General features: G+C 41.1%; 2 protein-coding genes across 2 annotated transcripts; both read left to right on the top strand.

The window, feature by feature from the left end:
• Positions 1 to 738: 738 nt before the first annotated feature.
• Positions 739 to 13575, top strand: shtn3 (shootin 3; the record flags this gene model as incomplete). The annotated part of the gene is made up of 14 exons (XM_047585888.1): positions 739 to 958; positions 1062 to 1159; positions 1280 to 1361; positions 2187 to 2281; positions 3676 to 3822; positions 4704 to 4857; positions 6300 to 6477; positions 6568 to 6638; positions 7734 to 7837; positions 8150 to 8164; positions 8330 to 8395; positions 8504 to 8633; positions 9607 to 9874; positions 10249 to 13575. Coding segments are annotated over 14 exons (1764 nt in total), but the record flags the coding sequence as incomplete, so codon positions are not given.
• Positions 13576 to 14369: 794 nt separating this feature from the next.
• thoc3 (THO complex 3) lies at positions 14370 to 17822 on the top strand. The gene is made up of 6 exons (XM_047585242.1): positions 14370 to 14590; positions 15150 to 15306; positions 15433 to 15637; positions 15827 to 15988; positions 16111 to 16211; positions 17436 to 17822. The coding sequence occupies exons 1-6, from the start codon at positions 14411 to 14413 to the stop codon at positions 17597 to 17599; spliced, it is 969 nt and encodes a 322-aa protein (XP_047441198.1). The 5' UTR covers positions 14370 to 14410; the 3' UTR covers positions 17600 to 17822.
• Positions 17823 to 19558: the final 1736 nt, after the last annotated feature.

Below are 19558 nucleotides of genomic sequence, written 5' to 3'. Positions count from 1 at the left end.
TAAACCGTGGAAAGTGAAAATAATGACCAAATTAAAAGAAAAAGGGAAAGAAAGAAGAAAAGATGTGTAATTTGTGATTGAAGGCTGTGTTTGTAGCAGGTCAGCCAGGTCAGGCCTCTGGAGCCGGGAAAATATCAGCGTTCCAGGTCCAGAAGTCTAAAAACAAGATGGCCGCCTCCATCAAAGCTTTTGTCTTCTTGTAAAGTCGATATTAACTAATATTATTACTATAATGTTAAACTAAATTTAGGCTATTAAAGTTCCACAAAGATGACACGAGGCAAAATTTATCAAAATATTCAAAAGTTTAATTGTAGAAAAAAATCCACTATTAATCCCAGTTCATCACGATGGTGTTTGTCTCTGTTTTGGTTTTGCCAGGTTAATGTTTTTAGTTGTTAGCATGACATGTTCTTATAGTTCCAATATAACACATTAAAACGTATATTACAGCATTTCAACATATGTATGTGGATAAATCCTGCCTGTACGACTGATTTAATGCAACAAAAACTGATCAGAAGAGCTAATAAACTGAATATTACAGGAGCTTCTAATTACTGTTTACACACGGGGCGGCCATCTTGGAAACTCGACTCGGGGGAAGTGATGATTCTACGACTTTATGAGTAGAAAATCTGACTTCTGGGGTTTTTCCAGTTGAAAATTCAGACTCAGAACTCATAAATTCAGCGCTCAGGATGTGTGTGGCTTCACTTCCTTCCAACGTTGTGACCTTTGACCTTCCAGCTGAACAGTGAGAACAGGAAGCTGAAGTACCTGAGCCTGTCGTCTCGGCCTTGTCTGGACGAGCTGCTTCCCAGCATCTCTGACTGCATCGTGCTGGAGGCCGACGTGGACGGTCCGGACGCTCCGGACGCTCCGGATGCTCCGGATGCTCCGGACGCTGCCGACAGGAGCCCGGACACTTTCACACAGTACCAGCAGCAGGTTAAAGGTACAAGAAGTGGAATTACATTCACTTCACTGCATTCACGGGTGCACGTTTTCTTTACTAATAAACCTCAGGATGAAACGCTGATGTTGTTGCGTTTTCTCAGAGCTGAGAGAGACAGTGAACAGTTTGTTGGAGGAGAAGAAAAACTTCGTCTGTCAGATTCACGAACAGCAGCGACGGATAGAAGAGCTGACGGCTCAGGTGAGGAGGAGGTGGAGGAGGAGGAGGAGTAATTCCTCCGCTTCGTATCCAATGTTTCAGTTAATTAAAAAGAGAAGAAACAACTAATTTCCTGGTGTGATGCTGATTCTGTTTCCGCAGTCAGAGAAGGATCAGACGGAGATGAAGCAGCTTCACGAAACGGTCGAGGAGCAAAATAAAACCATCAAGAGATTTAACAGAGGTGAGTCGCAACGTCACCGCAGAGATCCAGAAAAATAAGACATGAAAGAGTTTAGACGAGAGCTTTGATGAGTTAAATATAAAAAAAATATGCATCTTTTTTACCTGGTTAAATAATATAATTATATATTAATAATCATAATTAAAAAATAACTGCACTGATTAGATGCAAATATAAAAAGAGGAAGTGTGAAGGAAATTAGTGTCCACAAAGTTCCTCCGACTTAGTCATGTATTATATATTATATATTATATATTATTAAGCCTCAATGCCACTTTCTCCAAGTAGAAAAAAAGCCAAAAAAGCATCTAAAATTTAAAACTGCTCCTTCTCCTACGTAATTAAGTTGGTTTCTACCGACTTATCCACATGTTCACTGGGGTAAGTTTCTTCCCGTAGACGTGACTCCACAGATTCTTCTAAACAGTGACTGAATGGTTTCTGTGCTTTGACTGCGTTATTTCTGCAAACTTAAAAACTAAACGTCAGTCTAATATTCTGGGTGTTTTAATGTGGAAACCGTCGTCTCAGCTCCATGAGGACGACTTCGTTTACAACACAATGGCTCTGATTGGTAGAAGGACGACTCATTTACATATAGAGGAACTTTTTTTTTGTCTCAGTATCAGTTGAAACACGTCTCATAATGAAATCAAGATAAAGACGTAACAGACTCACCGAGCTCCCACTGATGCTCAGCACACTCATGGCAAACAGGCTGGTGACTAGATGTTGTAAGTTGTGAGTAAAAGGGAGTAAAAAAGTTATGTCAGTCTGATTCTGAATTGAAACCGGTTTCTTCTCTTTTCTTTTCTTTCCGTGAAGTTTCCATGATGGCGGCTCAGGAGTACGACGGCATGAAGGAGCAGCTGGATCTGGAGCAGAACCTCAGAGTCAAAGCTGAGACGTACGCACATGAGGTAAAGTTAAAAAGAAAAGAAGAATAGTAGGTCATTCATGCATGATGAGACCAGTGTGATGTCTGTGCATGATATCAAACTCTTTCCAACGTCTGAGCTGCTCAGAGACTTCGAACTGTAAACGCAGATAATTTGTTCCTGTCGAGAGAAGCAACTCTCAGGATTCTTTCCTTTTTTTAACCAAATATTTATTGGTATTCATGTGTATTTACACACGTAATCTGTCTGGAAAAAGTCCACCTTAAGATAAAGGTGTTAATATGAAGATGTGCTTTTATCTTAGACCTTCTTCACTCTCTCATGTCACTGAGGTATAGAAGGAGGAAACGGTTTCAACCATGGCAGAGTTATCACCTTCCTGGTTATCAGAACTAGGACATGCGATAGATTCAGCTTCCTTTTTTTTTTTTTTTCCATTCTTCCCTGAGGGAGTTTCTCCAGTAAAATAAAATGACGGGTCAGAGGTAAATCAATGCTCAGTGTCAAGAATAATTTGTTCTGAATTCCCTCCCAGTAACTTTATAAACTTTGTCCCAGATGTGTTTGGTGTCTGTTTGTTTTAGTGCTGTTAAATGTGTTATAGGTTATAGGGGATAGGGGATCCTAAAATATCTCATCTTTAATGTCCAATCAAACTCTTTCCACATTGGAGGATTATTTATTTTATCTTTCCAGCATGTACCTTCATTTCTAACTCCCAGTTCCCTTTTATATCCAGAGCAGATTTAAACATTGTAGATTCTTGATACAACCTTAGTTTCTTTCTTTTCTTTTATAATGTAGAAGACTCTTTTCTACCATTTCTGCTCATTTCTTTCTGCAGGAGCTTCAATTACCTCCTGGTTTCCCAAACTAGAGTTTGGATTGAGGAGAAATTTGCTCTTTAATGTGTTAAATTTAACAGCCTTAGTAGAGAAACGTGAGCAAACTTAAACTACTAATATATAATAAAACAACAGACTTAATATCCTCGTACTGGACTAATGTTCGTGTCCACCTGATTTCTACTCTTTGTTTTTTGGTTTTATTCTGACTCATGAGGGAAACGTGTGCAGATGATTAGTAAATGAAACCTCCTGGAAATATCTGTCCCTCCTCACCTCTCTGAACACATCCAGTCTGACGTCAACACCAAATGTTTTCCCATCGAACTGAAATCTGCTGCTGTTAGTTCGGCTGATAAGCAGTGACCTGCATTTCTGTGTTGTGCTGTAATTGACGTGTGCGTTAATAACCTCGTGGCTGATTAATGAAATGTCCTGAATCTGGTTGTTTACTGACCTGAAAAGTGGAAAAAGCCTCCAGGATTAAAGCCGACGCCGTATGTGAGGGACGACCTGGGAAGATGTTGTGTTGAAATCAGAAATGTAAAAGACATGTTTTTCCTCCTGCAGATGCTGGTGAAGCAGAAGGAAGCGAACAGGCAGAGCATGCTGCTGCTGCAGAGCGCTGAGCCCAGCATTCAGCTCCTCAAAGCTCTGGAGGACGTCGCCTCCATCACCAAGACCCTGGAGGAGGAACGTCTGCAGCATCAGCAGAAGGTAAAACCGAGGCAAGATGGTGACGTTTGTTTCTGGACAGAAAGTTTAAAGTTCTGATACTGTGCCTCATAAACAGAGACCATAGTCTTCACTGTTTGATTCCAGTCTGCTACAAACTAAAACAATTAAAACTGTCCAACGTGCACCAAGATGCAGTATGAGGTGGAGGGATTGTTCTCCTGGGAGATCTGTGATTCATGTGGACACCGACTAATGATGCAGATCATCTTCACCCTTTCATGTAAACTGAATTTCCTGATGGTAGAGGCCTCTTACAGCCAACCCTCCAAATTCTCTAGCTCTCAATCCAAAGTCCAATCCATGGATGCTGCAACTTGCAGGATCACACTTTGCTTTTATTGATATGAACCATTTTCCTCAAATTACCTTTAGCTGTACATTAGTGTTACCAGACTATTGGTGAATAAATGTCAGCAAAAGAAAAGAAGAAGGGCTTAGTTTAGGGTTGAGAAGATTTGAAAGAGTCAAAACTTCCGTGCAAAAGTAAAAAGCAACAAATCACAGTTTGCATTATTCACTTTAACTCTTTGACCTTTGAGAGTCTGCAAACAAACATCGCTGGTATATGTCACGCTACTGTTAAAGCCAGAGGAGGTTCCTGTGAAGAAAGGAAAACTCAAATACCTAATAACTATAGTAAAAATGTCCTCTGATAAGTTGCTCTTTATGTAATAATCATGTTTATTCTGATGCAAAGTATAAACCACTGATCCTGATCTTGCCTCCAAACTTGTGACCTGTTTGTCTGCATCATAAATTCCAGGCCGCTAGTGTTTGAGTTTCATTGACTGGTGGGACTTTCCGTCCCGTTGTTAATCCCGTGTCCTCGTCCGTGTCCGTGTCCGTGTCTGTGGGTGAAGGTTCAGAGTCTGGAGGCTCAGCTGGAGCAGAGCTGCCTGAAGAAGCAGCTGGAGGCTCTGCAGAGGCAGCTGGAGCTGCTGGAGGTGGAGAAGAAGGAGGTGGAGGGACGACTGGAGCGGGCGGAGAAGAAGAACGAGGAGCTGGAGAACAGAGGTGGGAAACAGACCAGAGGATACATCGTTCTGATTAAATGAATGTAAAACACCATCACTGACCCCTGACGGCTCCGTGGTTGGAGCTCCTGAACCAGGGGAAAGAGTTTAAGTATCTAGAGGTAAAGAGAGAAAGATGGCAGCAATAATTCAGACGTTTTATTGAACCATCGTGGTAAAGAAGAAGCTTCAATCTCCCACTTACTACACTCCAGCTTTCAGCTATGGTCACGAACATTTATAGATGTATTTAAAGAGCTGTGTAGACACAGCAGAGCACAGGTAGAAAGACTTTTATCGGCGTAGCCCCTGGTTGCAGGAATATAAACCCAGATTTAGAAATACGCCGAGCAACTGGGGGGAGTTGAGGTGGTTCTTAGAAGCAAATGTGCAATAACTGAATATCTACACGCATCTTAACCCTCTGGAGTCGACCAATTTAAGACGACGACGTAGCAGCAAGATGCAGCGTCGCTTCTTAGTAGAAAGTGCTAACTTCAAACTATGCACCAGGTTTTGGAGGCCAAGTAAAACTACACTTGTTATAAAATAATTTATGCCACACTTTTTCCTGAATATTGTCGTCATGTTGGTGGAAAACGCCGGCAAGAGGAGAGAGCGAGCTTCAAATGATAGAAAGACAAAAGAAAGAAGGGATGACGGCCCCTCTCCTATTGGGGGAAAAATGAATCCGTCAACAATCAATCAGGAAATGATGTGGAAGAGGGAAAAGCTGTGGGAGTGAAGCTGTATTCAGTCTATGGAGCGACAGTTTAGAGACATTTAGACATTATTACTGATTGGGACCTTGGGATTGGTCCTAAATAGTAGAACAAAAAAAATGCCTTTCAATAGAAATAGTTTGCTAAATCTGTTCATAAGATTTTAAAAATGCCCAGTTTAGATTTACATTCTAAAAATGTTTGTTTTTTTGTTTATTTTTACTGGGATTTGATGGTTTTCGTCTGGTTTTAGCTCCAATGTGTTGTAATAAATAAGTGTGAAGTCACATGTAATGTTGATCTGGAAAGAATGAAACTAAACATGATGAAATATAAAAGGAGAAGTAATCAAATATTACAGGCCAGTTATTATTCTTATACTCTGGACTCATCATTTACACTCGACTCTACACGTGTGTCATCCTCACGCACACATGGACAGATACATCAGATATATACACAATTACTGCCGATACTGTTACACCCAGCGTGACACATGTCGATTGACCTCGTTCCCTCACAGCGACTGAGCTGCAACCACATGAAAACGGAGCTAAATGGAAAGTGATTAGATCGAGACTCGGTTTGTTTCATAGTGAAGAGAACGGAAACACGATGACACAAAAGTCAGGTTCAAATAAAAGTTTGGGTCGGTGTCCAGGTGTGGTAGCGTCGCGCCTTTAACCGTCTCCATTGTTTGTTTTTTTTTCATCCTCTCTAGTCTCCGAGCTGCAGGAGACCCAGAAAACGGTCGCCGTGACGACCAGCACCAGCCCCCCTCCTCCTCCTGCACCGGGGGTCGCCCCGCCCCCGGCCCCTCCCCCGCAGCCGCCTCCCCCTCCTCCTCCGCCGCCTCCCCCTCCTCCGCCGCCTCCCCCCTCCAGATGCAACCCCCTCAGGTGAGGACGAGGAGGATTTAGTGTCTGTTCTTATTATAATAATATATAATAATATAATAATAATTAATATAACGTGCGTCCGTGTCTCAGTTCTCTCATCGCCATCATGAGAAAATCCTCCAAAGGATCCAAAGTCTCGGTGAAGTCGGAGCAGCCGCCAGGTGAGTCCTCACATGTTCATATAGTTTGTTATTATATATAATTTACTGTTCACTTATAATATGTGGAGATGTGACACTGATACAACAAACATCAATATAATAACTACAAAAGAAATAATAAGAATTATAAACCATTCAAAAGATTAATAATCTTTATTAATTAAATAAAATAAAATGTATTGTTATTGTTGAGCCAAGAAAAGACCAGTTTTCACAGTTAAAGGACTAAAACCTGTGAAAAATCAAGAACTTTTGTCTCTAGATCCAAACAGATGGTTAAACTTAATGAAATTAATAAATATAAATCCTTATTATAGATAAAGGTTGTAGATAAACGTAGTAAATTATCTTGGGATGTTATTGTATTTATAAATCATGTAGGAGTTTATCCACATTAGGTGGTTTGATTGCAGCGTCATCCTTGTTTTCATGTAGTTGTGTATTTATTCTATAATGTGCGTATGAGAAAATGGATGTGAAACAAAAAACAAATAAAATCTGTCTGTTTATTGTTGGTGAAAAACAACGACAGTTTGGTGGCTCCTTCAGGAGCAATAAAAAATAATGATAAAATAAAAACTGTAGCAGCTTTACACAATAAATACAATAGAATCACACAGAAGCCTGGAAATAAAAAGAAAGTAAACTTTTAAATGATATTACAAATGTGCCTGTTGAGGTAAATAGACTGAGGAATAAATTTAAATAATAAGATAAATAAATAAATATAAATAAAGGAGTATGCGTATGGTGAGAGGTTAAAGGTCTGAGGGGTTTTTCTATTAGTTCTGGATTTGTCTCAGTTTCTATTTGGATTCGTGCTTCAACCCACGAAGAGAAGAAACAAAATTAAAACAACTGGATTAATGGATAATTAATTAATGGATTAATGGATTAAGCTGATGTTAATGGGTCCACTCAACAACCACGACGTGATGGACGATGGGACGATGTCTAGTGGACAGATGAGACCAAAGTAGAACAGTTTGGTTTAAGCATGAAGCCATGTGCGTCCAGGCTGGACGTGTCTAAAAGTATATGGACAGAACCAGATGTCCCACATTGGCTCAGGTGTCCGCTTACTTTTGACCTCAGCTGCCGAGGGCGTGGACGACGTGAAGGTGAAGGCGGTGAACGAGATGATGGAGCGGATCAAACATGGCGTCGTCCTGCGGCCCGTGAAGAGTCAGGACACTAAGGTGAGGACGGGACGGGGACGGGACGGGGACAGGATGGGACGGGACGGGATGGGACAGGATGGGGGGGGGCGGGACGGGACGGGGGGTTGGTTTTAGTAAAGTTAAACAGACGGATTTTTAAAACAGGACGGAGAAGAGAAGAGAAACACTTCATAGTAGGGTTCATTTTGTATGTTGTGTGTCTCTGATGTCCTGTGACCTTTGAAGTGACGTGGAGTTGTGTGTTAATGTGTGCGTCCTCCATGTCTCATGTCTCCTGTCTCTGTGCTCTCTGCCTGATTGTCTCCTCTCGCTCTCTTTGTGCCGCCTCAGAGAGTCGCAGTAAAAGTGAGTATATTGACGTTTGCATCAATCTTGTGACGTGACGTCGTCGACCTCGTTCAGGCTTTAATCAGTTAAACGCACGGCGCCTTTAACCGCTGACATTTATGTGGAAAGAAAAAGATAAAGATAATTGTTGTTTTTGTGTCTTTTTTTTTGTGTTGTTCTCAGCCTCCTCCTGTTGTGGTTGAGGAGAAACCACAGGAAAGCGCCATGGAGGAGCTGAAAGGAATCCTGGTAAAACGAGTTTTCACCAGCTTTGTGATGTGTTTGTGTAAACATGGCCGACGTCCAGATGTTACAGTTCACACTGTGTTGGTAATGGACGTGTGTGTCCTCCTCCAGGAGACGGTGAAGAGGAGCCCCAGCCGAGGGTCCCAGGAGTCGGGCCCGTCCCCCCCAGGGAAGAAGGACAGCGAGCTGGAGGTCATCCTGAGACGAAGACGCAACAAGGCCGGAGAGGCTGGATCTGGAGGTAACAAACACCTGAGGGTCAACGACGCGTTATCAGAGCGTTTAACTGCTTCAAGTTAACAACCACCTCAGACATTTAGACTCTGATGAGTTTAAATATATATATGAGCATTAATATACTTCAGCCTAAAAAGGTTCTGCATCTACACAGATACTAAAGTATGTAGTTATAAATAATCAGTAAATTTTTATTTAAAAGTATTTAAAGTAGCAGAAAATAATAGTGAATTAAATACAAGTGGTAAAATGCTTTAATTTCTTGTACATATAGCAGTTTAATTTAATTTAATTTATTATTTTATTTTTGGTTTTAGTTGATATGGTTTTAGTTTAATTTTCTTTATTTTAATTTATTTAATTTATTTATTTAATTTATTTAATTTTTTTGTTGATTTTAATAGATTTTATTTTATTTTGAGTTTATTTAGTCTTATTTCATTTTATTTTAGTTTGTTTTGTTTTATTTTATTTTTGTTGTATTTTATTTTACCAGATAAACATTGAGAAATATATTTTAAACACTATAAAAATGATATCTTGAGCCTTTTGTTTTATTCTTTGCACTTTGTTAAATAACTACATCATATAATAATTTTCAAGTGATAAAATGAAAACATATTTATTGTCGCCTTCCTCTGTCACATTTGCTTGTTTAAATACTGAATATTAATTATCTCACAGGAAACTGTCGGTTCACAGGTTTAAATAATTATCTCACCAGCGCCCTCATTAAATAAAATGTGAAGACACAGTAGTTATTTGAGTTGTGGGTTTAAATGTTGAATCTAAAGAAGCAGAAGTCAGAAACAAACCTGCTGCAGCTTTTAAATGATTTCGTGCTTCGAGGCCGAATGCCTCCAGTCCCGTTTGTGTCCAGCAGGGGGCGCTGCTCCACGTAATGAACCACAGACCGACCTCCTGCGTGCGTCCTGCTGATGTGATCTGAGGAGTCTGTGTCTCTCTCTTGTCTCCAGACGAAGGCCAGATGAGCCACGTCTCGTCCTCCGACAGCCTGAACGGAGGACGCACCAGCAGCGAGTCGGGGAAGGAGGCGGAGGGACCGGGGGCGCTGAGCGTCCCCCCGGAGCCGGCGGGGACCAGGCCGAGTCCAGAGAGACGGGGGTCGGGACCGCCGGTCGTGGCCAGGAGGAAGAGCTCGGACACGGGCAGAGAGAGGAGGTCCATCACCTCCCTGACGGAGAAGGAAACGGCCGAGTCTCCGGTCAACGGCTGCATCAACAGGTAGAGCGTCCGCCACAACATTATGACCAACTGACGGGAGGGGTCAATAACATTTACACCGTAAAAGTTCTTCTGGGAAACTTTTAGACCTGGTATTAATTCATAAACATTTTTTTTTTCCTCTGGCTGGTTATTGGGATTATTGGTGCACACGGAATCCAGTGGGATATGTAGATTTATTTATTCAAAACTAAGTATAATGTATAGGCCTGTAATAAAAAAACTAAAATAAAAACCTATTACAAAAAAAATAATTAAAAATAAAATTTAAAAAAAGAACAAATAACCAGACAAGTGCAAATGTGCAAAAATAACACACACAAGAAAAACAGCTGAAAAAAGGACGAGGTGTTGATGTGGTTTTGTCTCCACAGCGTCCAGGAGGAGAATCAGATCAAGTCCAACGGAGTCGACCACGTGGCGCCCCCCCAGGCTCCGCCCCCTCAGGCCCCGCCCCTCGCCACCGTCTGTCCCGAGCCGGTGAACGGCAGCACAGACTCCGAGTGTTAGGGGCCGACTCCGATCATTAGCGGAGCGACGACGACGACGCCTTTGCCTTTTTGTTCACTGGGTCCGAACCAGAAACGGGAAGTTGACTTTGTTACTTTTGTATTTTACGTTTCTCAAGATTTTTACACTAACCGTAGAGCCTGCAACCGAGACGTACAACTATCACAGTAGTAGCTGATTTAATGGACTTCCTGAAACTTTCAACTACACACATGAAGAAAAACTAAAATAATGTAGAAACCTGCACCAACCCGACCCGCATCCGTCTCTATGACGACCACAGCTTCGTTTCTCCTCAGCTCAAACTATCCAGTCGTTTGGTGCACGTGAGTCTTTTGTTAATTTATTCTAGTGAATTAAATCAAAACCTGCAGCCAGTGAACTTTATTTCAAAGACAAAAATAAAAAAAATAAAAACTCACCGTTTATTCCTGCACGTAAAACATCCGTAAGTAGCTTTTAGCACCGAAGAAAATCTTTGCAGTAAAATGTTGTAGATGAAGGATGAAGGAAGATCAGTGGCTAGAGTGGAAATGCAGGATGGTTTGTTCCCCAGATCCTACAGAACCAGACCAGAACCAGACCAGAACCAGCTGTAAAAGCAGATAAAGTCCCTAATCACTGAATGCACCGACTTCCCGAGACTCCGCCCACTGTGGGAGGAGCTTCATGTAACATTTAAACCTTTTAAATAAAGTTCATTTATTGTATTGAATCAGATGCAACGTGCAGCCAGTAAAGGTTCTAGTGTGTGTGTGTGTGAAAGCTGATAGAGTAGAAGAAAAGGGAAAGTTCAAGCAAACTTTGATACGAACCGTGAGAAAAATAAAAAAAAACTTGAGCACTGAGGAAAATGTTTGCAGTGAAACGGTTTTAGATGAACTGAACGACGTCCTGCTCGGTGCCTGGTTCTCGCCTCAGTGCGTCGATCCAGAGCAGAACTGAATGTAAACTTATAACCTATAACGTTATAAAATCGGTGGATGCACCAACTTCTAAACGGGATCCGAGGCTGCAAAGTAGTTGCTTTTGACATAGTTAAACACTGGATAGTTTTACTTATTTAAATCGATGTTGGACTCAGACCCTCAGATAAAAACATCAGAGCCGGACACTTTGAATACTTCACCCGTTTTCCTTCAGTCGACTGAAACAACCTTCACAGCTTCGCAGCTTCCTGTCGGTGCAGAAGCTTCACTGGACTCAAACCTGTGGATCTGAGAGGACTCAACTTATTCTCTTTTTATTTTATTTTATTTTATTTTTGCACAGACACGTGAACAGTGACTGCAAAGCTTTAGGTCTTTTTACAACTATTATTATTTGATGCACAAAGGATCTGCTCCGGGTCACTTTGTGTCATCAGGAGGAATGCACTGTAAACCTGCTCCTTAAATACTTCTTCTTCTTCTTCTTCTTCTTCTTCTTCTTCTTCTTCTTCTTCTTCTTCTTCTTTACTCCTAGTTGCAGTGGGGGCTGCACAGCTGATTTACTTTATTTATATCCTGCACTTTTAATTAAAAAACAAACAGAAAAGCAAACAGACTTCAGACTCGAGTTCAGCTGCTTAAATTCATTTTAAAGATTCATATGCTAACGATGCTAATAAGAGCTACTTTTTGCATGAGAAAAAACATGTATAAAATAACCTGCAGCTTAAAGAAAGTTCCAGATAAACGAGTGGAACTTTTTTATGTTTTTTTCCTTGGATATCGGCTGATGACTGTGCAGCCCTGACTGTAGTGTCCTGCTGTTTTATCTTCTTAAGTCTAAACGGAGGCTCAGTTAAAAACATCCAGGAACTACTTTTCCAACCAGGGTTTTCAAAATAAAGTAAGGAATCCGCGTGTTTCCTTCCTTTTCTTCCACTGTTGCTGCTGAGGCTGCAGGTCCAGGTTCCAGCGTGTCGACTATCAGCGCGTCCTAAGGGCTCGGGAGGTGGGAAAGAAAAGAAGGAGCGTTGTTTCGGGGTTTAGAGGAGCGCGACGGTAGCACATCTAACAGAAATGTTCTCAGGGGCCTCGATGAGAAAGCCTTCTTCTTTTTTTTTTTTTTAAATTCATTTTATTTCTGTTTAAATAAGCATTTGGAGGAATGAGGTGAACGTTCTCTACCTCTCCACAGACACCTGCCTCTAATCCTAAACGTCCCGAGTTACGTTTTGATGCTGTCAAAGATGTCTTCCTCCACTGAATCAGCACCAGAGATCTCGCTGTCCGCCCTCGTAGTTTCTCACCGTCACAACTCACCGTGCATTCCTCGGCTTCGACTCGTAGGGCCTGGCTGTTCCTGACATGTAGGGCCTGCTGTTCCTGACATATAGGGCCTGCTGTTCCTGACATGTAGGGCCTGCTGTTCCTGACATGTAGGGCCTGCTGTTCCTGACACGTAGGGCCTGCTGTTCCTGACATGTAGGACCTGCTGTTCCTTACATGTAGGGCCTGCTGTTCCTTACATATAGGGTCTGCTGTTCCTGACATGTAGGGCCTGCTTTTCCTGACACGTAGGGCCTGCTGTTCCTGACATGTAGGACCTGCTGTTCCTTACATGTAGGGCCTGCTGTTCCTTACATATAGGGTCTGCTGTTCCTGACATGTAGGGCCTGCTGTTCCTGACATGTAGGGCCTGCTGTTCCTTACATGTAGGGTCTGCTGTTCCTTACATGTAGGACCTGCTGTTCCTGACATGTAGGACCTGCTGTTCCTGACATGTAGGGCCTGCTGTTCCTGACATGTAGGGCCTGCTGTTCCTGACATGTGATGCAACTGAACCATTTCTAAGAGTATGCAATTACATACGGCACATTTGTACGACGCTTTCACGACCTTGTCATTCTTTCTTAAAAACACTGAATCTCACTTTTGAAATTGCATTTCGTTCTCTCGTTTAGGTGTGTTTTATTCTAATGCAAAGGATGTGAAGGAGTTTAAAAGCTGATCATTATGCATATCCAGACCTGCTGGTGGTCCAGCTCCCAGGTCCTCGCATCAATGAATCACGTATTCAGTGGTTTGTTAATTAACCAAGTGGCTCCTTAACGAAGCGAATTGCTGTATCTGACAGAGTTTGGGTGACTAGATATTGTGTGTGTTTGGGATATACTGTAAATGGAGTGTTTAAAGTTTTTTAAAACACCGATTTCCTTTTAGCATCACTTGAAATAAATTGCAGTTAAAAAATAAACTAAAAAAGTGGTGTTTGTCTTCATTTCAAGGAATTGTAGCAACTGGTTTTTGCCACTTGAGGGCAGTGATAATAATGAACAAGATGCACTCTGGGAATTAATCAAACATTACACACATCACAGACAGAGCGTTGATTTCTAGACATACATGAGTAATTGTACATTTGAAAATACATTAAAAAAGGCAGCGCACACAATTAAATATCTATTTTTACAACAATAAAAGCATGTGCTTGTTTACATTTTGCTTTATTTTTCATTAATTTTCATTATATATTATTATATTATATTATATTATATTATATTATATTATATATGTAATAAACATAATGTATGATATAATAATCATATTTTACTTGATTATTATTTTTACTAAGATAAGTCGTTTTCTGTTGAAATTAGCAGTTGTAAAGTAAAAATGAACTGAAATTAAATAAACGATAAAATCAAATGAAATGTAATTTAAATACCACCCACGATCCTTATTTCGTTAATTCAAATAACTCTAACTTGCTCCACCTTTCCTCATCCAAATATCCACCGAAACAAGCAAGAAAATTTAGATTCAGTCCAGCCTGTCACCTCCAAAAACTGCTTACAGAAACACAAACTAAAAGAGGCACAACCAACTCAGTAGCATATTAATATTGCCGATTAACGCGCAAATGTGTTGTCCATCTACTTTAACAATGGCATGCTTTAAAATCAGCTCAAAGCTGAAATAATGTGATATTAATTTGATTTAAAAGTAGGATTTGGTTCGTACTCCGAACCAGAGGATGTCGCGCGTTCGCCGCCTGCTGCCAAGCAACCGCCGCGGGGATATGACGTAGTGTTTCAAGATGGCGTCGCAGTACTACCAAGAGATGCAGGAGAGCTTTAAGAATAACAGCAAAAGTCGGGAATTCCCGGCTCACACAGCCAAGGTCCACTCGGTGGCGTGGAGCTGCGACGGCAGGAGACTCGCCTCCGGGTCTTTTGACAAAACAGCCAGCGTGTTTGTCCTGGAAAAGGACCGTTTGGTGAGTCGCGGTGCGGCGCTCTGTTAGCATCATAGCCTTAGCTTCTTTTCAGTGAATGAATGGAAGCTAAACACGTTAGCGGGTGAAGTCTAACTTACAAAATGATTTTCTACTGGCTATAATGTTGTGCCAGCGTGTAGAAAATCTCAAACACGCCATAGACATTTCAGTTTATAAATTAAAAATAAACGTTGGGGTTTTATTGTGTTAATATTTAAGTGTCACGCCGAATTCAATTCAAAAATCGTCTAATTTAGACTAAAGTCCCTATGATGCATAAGACAGTTTGTTAGGACACTATGTTGACTGATTTAATTAATTGATACATATTTATTTGTTATACTGTGTCTTTATACAATATGTTAAACATAAACAGTTTGCACACTTCACCTCAATTAACAGAGTTTATGTTTGTTTGCAAGAAAATATCTTACACAGCTGGATCCTTTGTATTTCAGAATCAGATTAATCACATTAAATAGTACACGAATCATTTTCTCACTGTGCTGCTGGTTAATTAGCTCTGTGGTGAATGTTGCATTTGTTAAATTTGCTTCAGGTGAAAGAGAACAACTACAGAGGCCACGGCGACAGCGTGGATCAGCTCTGCTGGCATCCGACCAACCCGGATCTGTTCGTCACCGCATCCGGAGACAAGACCATCCGCATATGGGACGTACGCACCACAAAATGCATCGCCACCGTCAACACAAAAGGTACAATCAGTTCACGTGTTTGGAGTCTGATCCACAGGGGCTCTAGGAAGTTTCTGTCAAAGACATTTCTAGTTTCTTTTATATGTGGAAGCGAGTAAATATATTTAACTTCAAACCCTGTTTCAGGTGAGAACATCAACATCTGCTGGAGCCCCGACGGTCAGACCATCGCTGTCGGGAACAAAGACGACGTGGTGACCTTCATCGACGCCAAGACGCATCGCTCCAGGGCGGAGGAGCAGTTCAAGTTCGAGGTGAACGAGATCTCGTGGAACAACGACAACGACATGTTCTTCCTCACAAACGGAAACGGTTGCATCAACATCCTGAGGTATGAACCAAAGCTTCATTTAACGCTTCCGTACGTATCCGTGAACCGCTGTTTCTTTGCAGCAACTGTCACAGGTTTGAGCATTTAGATTTTGAAAATATAAACCACAATGTTTTGTTTCTTTGTGTGTCTGAATATAAAAGTATGTGGTGACTCAGAGCTGAAATAAACTGGCAGCTTTGTCCACAGTTATCCAGAACTGAAGCCCATCCAGTCCATCAACGCTCACCCGTCCAACTGCATCTGCATCAAGTTCGACCCGACGGGGAAATACTTCGCCACAGGAAGCGCCGACGCCCTCGTCAGCCTGTGGGACGTGGACGAGCTGGTCTGCGTCCGCTGCTTCTCCAGGTCCGTCTGCTTCACTTTAAAGAAGTCTTTATTAAAGTGTTTGTTATTGGAAGTAGATTCAGCTCTTTGACCGCGTCCTGTAGGATTTAACTTTTATGTTTCTCTGGTTCCTGTCTCTGCAGACTGGACTGGCCGGTGAGGACGCTGAGCTTCAGCCACGATGGGAAGATGTTGGCTTCGGCCTCCGAGGATCATTTCATCGATATCGCAGAAGTGGAGACGGGTCAGTACGACAAACGGCAACATGAGTAGTGTTGGGACGTCACTAAAGAATCATTTACATTCTGATTCACAGAATCTTTCACTAAACAAATGTGCTTCAAGAATTTTTGCTGATTAATGACAGAATTTACTGTATTTACACTCAGTAATTCTGGTTTCTTCATTCATAGATATCATGTTAAATAGTTGTGTCATATTTTAGTAATTAACCAAAAGATTAATCTCAGAAAATAGTTATTAGTTCAATTTGAAGCGATTAGTAATAAATCATTAGTACATTTTATCTTAGCTGCTGATTTAAAGAAAACGTTTATTAATAAATTCAATATTAAAGCCAAAACTGTTTGCACAAAGAGCTTGTCTGTGCAAAACTTAACCCTCAGGCTCCTTTTAATTTACAGCCGTCATGTGACCTGTAGTGGACAAAATCATCTGTGTCCGAAAACTGCTGTAAAAACTTTTTTTTTTTCTGTATAAATCTCTTGAACCACTTCATAACTTTACAAAACTACAAAAGACTTTAAATAATTTTGAGGAATTTTAACCCTTTAGATGCCAGTTTGATTACGTGAAGTCACTTGTTTTTACGGAAAAAAAAAAGAAAGAAAGAAAAATGAGCTATTTTCCCTGAAACTAATGTTGAGCGGCTGAGGCATATTTTTTCAGATCAGTCTTGGGTCTGATCAAGATTATTTAAAATATTGACTTGATTTCATTATTAGTTTTTGTGCAGCAAAAATGTCCCATTGACATTTTTTTATCTCTCCGCCACGGCACAAAAAAATCATTCATTCTGCAACATTAGAGTTTCATTTATGAGAAAAATGGCCAAATTTGTCTGTGCAAAGTTTTGTAAAGTATTCAAGTGGTTTAAGAGATTTTTAAGTAGAAAAAAATCAGGAAAAAAAATAAAAAAAATATTAATCCGTTAAGTTTTTACAGCAGTTTTTGGACGTGGACGTTTTTGTCCACTAAGTTTACAAGAGGGCGGTAAAAAACATTTTTTACAGTGTTTTCTTGACCTATTAGAGTTATTTTCTTTTTTAATTCAAAATTTGTGTAGAGATAAAAAACTGTGCCAAATGCAGTAACACAACTAAAATGGCACCAAATGAAGAGGAAGATTTTGCTCAAATGGACAAAAAAGTCCCTTAAATTTGAAACTGTAATTATTTATGTATTTCACTTCTTTTAAAGCGTTTGCCTCTTTCCTCGTCACTTGCAGGAGACAAGCTGTGGGAGGTTCAGTGCGACTCGCCGACCTTCACCGTGGCCTGGCATCCTAAGAGGCCTCTGCTCGCCTACGCCTGCGACGACAAGGAGGGAAAGTACGACAACAACCGAGAGGCGGGAACCGTCAAACTCTTCGGCCTCCCCAACGACTCCTGAGATCATTAAATCAGCTCGAGCTGCAATATTTATTTTCTCGGAGCCCAGACATCGGATCTTTTCTATAAAGCTGCAGTAACGTTTTCCCGCCAGCAGATGGTGCAACTCTCCAAAACATTCTTAAAAACACAGATAAGAAAAAAACTCTTTGCTGTAACATATTGTTTCCTTTTAATGTAAAATACAGTGTTTTTGATAAATAATAAAATGTTGTCTTTATAAATCTTTTCATCTTCAGCTCTGGTTCATTAAATGCATCCACAGATGGAGGGAAAAGAGATTTAATTCCTCTGGACCTTGAACCATCGTCGCTGTTTTCCTGCGGGTGTTTGTGTGTTTGCTCGGTAATAAAAGGAAGATGAAGGACGCTGGATAAATATGTACATGAAGCCAACACACACAGAAAAAAAGAAAACGTTCTTTATTCTGTCCCGAGTCACATGATCGATCAGAGGAATGAAATAAATGTTAATTAATGTAAAACTTATAATATTGAAGAGATTCTAATGAGGAGGAGGAGAATCACAACTACTGGAAATAAAACAGAAGAAGAAGGAGCGGATGAAAGGAGAAAAACAAGAAGGGAGGAGGAGGAGATGGACATCGAAGGAGTGGGAGGGGGAGAAATAAAGGAAGAGAAATAGATTAGGAAGAAAGAAGAAGGATGAGACCAAAGAAGAGAAAAGGAAGGAAGAGGAGGAGGAGGAGGGATAATTAGGACAAATGTAGGAAGAGAAGAAAAAATTAGAGAAAGGGAAAGAGTAGAAGAGGTAATGATGGAGGATGAAGAAGACGAAGAAGAAGAAAAGTCCTGAATATGTGGAGTAGAAGAAGATGAACCAACGTGTCTCCACATGGACTCAGTCTCTTCTCTGAGGTTAAACTCTGAGCTTTAAATCAGACGATTAAAAGTCGGATAAAATGATCAGACCTGATGAAGGAGACCCAACAAAAACAAACAAAACAAACAAAAACATGTTACAGTGATGAAATCTGCAAGAAACAAATATTCAAAAGTTTTTATTGTAGAAAAAATCCACCATTAATCCCAGTTTGTCTCTGTTGTGGTTTTATCAGGCTGCTGAGCTTCTGATACTGTTTAAACACGAGCATCAGTTCCCAGAGACAGAGAAACTCCAGGTCCAGAGTTTAGATTAGCTTAGATTTTTAAAACAGGGACACAAGCTTTAACAAGAACATTAAAATCCGTTTTTAAAAGGACGAATAATCCTGGTTGGCTTCGTTCAGACTAACAGGTGAGTCAGACCGGAGCTCGGCTGCTCTTCTATTTCTCTTGGACGCTGCTTCTCTCATGCCGGGTTGAAGCAAATTAAAATAAATTAAAGTGAGACCAGCGGGGCGGAGGAGACAGACGGGTCCAGCTCCGGGGGGAGACACCAGCTGCCACCGGCCTGGGACGAAGACCTGGACCTGGGGTCACGCTGAGCTCGTATGTCGGGGCTGGAGGGGGACCAGGGAAGACCGGATCTAACTCGGACCAGGAAACCGGTAACGAGGCGACGCTGCTGGAGGGAATTCATTAATAATTTATCTAATAAAAATAAAGATGAACCAAGATGGAGTTCGTCTTGGTTCTTCTTCTTCTCTGGATGTTCAGCAGAGAAACATGGAGGAAAACATTTCTTCTTCTTCTTCTTCCTCCTCATCCCACTCGTCTTCATGCCACCTCTTCTTCTATTTCGTTTCTTTGACGTGTTCGACACCTGAAAACCTGTAGAAGCTCTGATCAATAACATCCTCCTTCCCTGAACTCCAGAGCCTGAAGGAGGAGGAGGAGGAGGAGGAGGAGGAGGAGGAGGTGAAGCTCCTCAGATCAATCCATTCTCCTGCTAATTATTTGAGACAGGGTGTGTGTGGTGTTAGCGTGTTAGCGCGTTAGCTGTGTTGCTGAGGAAAGACCAGCTGCGTGCACAGAGATAATCAGACCCTCGCGCCCAT

Source organism: Mugil cephalus, chromosome 5 (assembly GCF_022458985.1).
Source record: "Mugil cephalus isolate CIBA_MC_2020 chromosome 5, CIBA_Mcephalus_1.1, whole genome shotgun sequence".
Taxonomy (NCBI): Eukaryota; Metazoa; Chordata; class Actinopteri; order Mugiliformes; family Mugilidae; genus Mugil; species Mugil cephalus.
Note: the sequence above shows the minus strand (reverse complement) of the source record. Positions and strands in the feature narration are given on the sequence as shown.